Raw genomic sequence first — 2,541 nt, 5'->3', positions numbered from 1 at the left:
ACGCTAAAACGTGCTCGAATAATAAATCTATTTTTTTGTAACTAGCATGAGCAAAGGCAGGGTCAAACAAAGCACAAGTCGGACTGCTTATGAAGCGGACAAAAAATATATTAATTTCTCAGGTTAGTGCTTTTCTATACTATAGTTGTTTTGAATAACTTCTCCGGATAAAATATACTGAAGAAACTTGCTCGATAAAATACTTCCAAATATATAACCCCTGCTAGTGCTATCGGGGAAAAATATACTCCAAGAGCATATTTTCATATTTGGTTACGATTCTTTTTTTTCTCCTGTACACAACCTTTCTATGAAAAATAATTTAGAGTTCCATTGTGGCTTTTAGTAAGGGTGAGAAAAGTCTATTTTTGGGAGGAAATCTTACTGCGATTGCTGTTGATGCTGCTGCTGACTAGAAGAATTGGATGAAGAACGAGATAAAGAAGCACCGGAACCTGTTTTCTCCGTTGTCCCATTGGGCATCTTGTCGCGGCTTGTCGACTCACTGATACTGGTAGATTCATCAGCTGCTACCGCTCCTGCTTCTGCTTTGGCTTCCAGGACGGCAATACAATGATTTATACTCTTAATAGCTTCCCGGCGGGCAGACTTAATTTGAGGCTGATCTCCAGCATCAATAGAGTCCAACTTCAGCAAATTCTGGGTCAACATTTCATCCAAATACATGTAGGTCTTATCCCTTTTACCATCCTTACCGCCTTGGAATCGTTCCACTTGATCGAATATGTCCAGCACATCCCGCTGGATTTTCTGAATCTTACTGATGGGATCATTTGCTGCCGGCGCAGCCTTTGGTTTGGAATCTGGCTGATCATGGGCTGGTGCCTGTTGTTTTGCAGTTTGCTCCTGCTGGTACTGTTGGTATTTCTGGGCTTGTTGCTGTTGATACTGTTGTTGCTGCTGGGCTGCAGTTGGAGGTGAAGGCGATTGTCGTGGCTGTGAAGAACCACGCGCTTGCTGCTGTTGTGAAGGCATTGTTGTTGTTGTTGCTGCTGCTGTTGGAAATCCACTGTCCGTGAAAACAGTACTAGCCTTGGCAGGAGATGGCTCCCTAGCTGGATTGGTTTTGCTGAAAAAGGTCGAATTGGGAAATGTCCTCACCGGAAAATCTCGTGTCCGATCGAAGATAGACCCGTGCTTAAAGAAATCACTGGTATTGTGGGATGGCATTTCCATTCGGGGCTGCTCCGGTATAGAGCTAGATGAAGAGTTATTACTTGGTTGAGATTCCGGGATTTTGTTCACCAGCGGTTCAGATCGTCCTTCGACGAAAATCGGAATGTGCCGTACTGTAGGCTGTGGTTGCTCCTGCTGAGACATTTCTGCGTAGACCTGAAGAACACGATAAACAATTCGAGTGAATCATCTCATGAACATTTGTGATAAACTTCATCAGAATCACCATAAACTGATCGAAACTTTGGCTATTACGCTATCCAACGCTTTAAAATTTTATTGAAACCCACCTTCGTTTGTTCTGTCAGTAGCTTCTATTCGCTGTATTTTCTTCCGCTAGAGCTGCTGTGCACGTAAAACTTCTCTGCAGCGGATCTGTGTATAGTGTCAATTTCGCACTTCTTTGCTCACTGTTTTCCTCCTCCGCTTGTTGCAGCTGTTCCTGCTTCTTCGCTTCAATTTCCTACACTCACACAGTTAAATACTCCTACTTCGAGATGTCGAGTTTGTTCTAGAACAGCTTGCTTTCTCACGAAGGGCTGCTGTACAGTTCATACGACATTAAGTGCACTTCCAGACTCCTCATCAACACTATTCTTCTATTGTTTCCTCGTTCCGGCGATCGACTATGTATATCCGGTTGCGAACGGAATCGTTTTGTAGTATTTAGATGTTGCTAGCCCTGAAAAAAGACACTGGTACACTTCTCCCCGATTACTTTCCGTCTGGCTGAGTGAAAAATATGAGTGAGTAAAAATATATGACAGAAGAGCCTCAACTTGACCGAAAAACACAGCTCGCTGTCACGGCGAAAACAAATACGAAATCGAGCTTGAATCCATCTCCTATCTCGATGTAAGCAAAGCGAATAGAAATACCACCAGGTGAGCCAATACGTACAGAATACAGAACGCTTTTTCAATTATTTATTTTTGAGACATTCAGCCTCTAGGGGTGATTCGACTCAGACACAGAACGCTTGGTTTGTGAACGCAAAAACCTTATTTTAGAATAAAGTACTAGTAGCAGCTGAATACCACATGTTTTCCTCGCGTTTTATATAGGGACTGATGAATTATTAACAAAAAAGTGTTTGTTCGCATTCACGTTCACCGGATCTCTAAACCTACCTGTACCAGTTGGGAAGATATTGTCGAAGCATTGCACCGAATGAAGATACCGGGCTATGTGTGTCAAATCCTGAAAAGCTACTTTCAAAACCGGGTTCTGGCTTATGACACAGAGAATGGGCAGACGTCATTGAATATAACAGTGGGTGTCCCTCAGGGCTCCATCTTGGGTCCAAGGCTATGGAACGGGATGTACGATGGTGTGCTGAGGTTG

General features: G+C 43.3%; 1 protein-coding gene across 1 annotated transcript; it reads right to left on the bottom strand.

Annotated features, from left to right (window-relative positions):
* Window positions 1-328: 328 nt before the first annotated feature.
* On the bottom strand, window positions 329-1,959 carry LOC129767807 (BAG domain-containing protein Samui). Its single transcript, XM_055769016.1, has 2 exons — window positions 1,488-1,959; window positions 329-1,353 (listed from the first exon to the last, which is right to left on the bottom strand). The coding sequence occupies exon 2, from the start codon at window positions 1,339-1,341 to the stop codon at window positions 382-384; it is 960 nt and encodes a 319-aa protein (XP_055624991.1). The 5' UTR covers window positions 1,342-1,353; window positions 1,488-1,959; the 3' UTR covers window positions 329-381.
* Window positions 1,960-2,541: the final 582 nt, after the last annotated feature.

This window comes from Toxorhynchites rutilus, chromosome 2 (assembly GCF_029784135.1).
Source record: "Toxorhynchites rutilus septentrionalis strain SRP chromosome 2, ASM2978413v1, whole genome shotgun sequence".
NCBI lineage: Eukaryota > Metazoa > Arthropoda > Insecta > Diptera > Culicidae > Toxorhynchites > Toxorhynchites rutilus.
Note: the sequence above shows the minus strand (reverse complement) of the source record. Positions and strands in the feature narration are given on the sequence as shown.

Coding starts and splice junctions, on each gene's coding strand:
- LOC129767807 (XM_055769016.1), bottom strand. CDS start 1,341: ATGTCTCAGCAGGAGCAACCACAGCCTACAGTACGGCACATTCCGATT.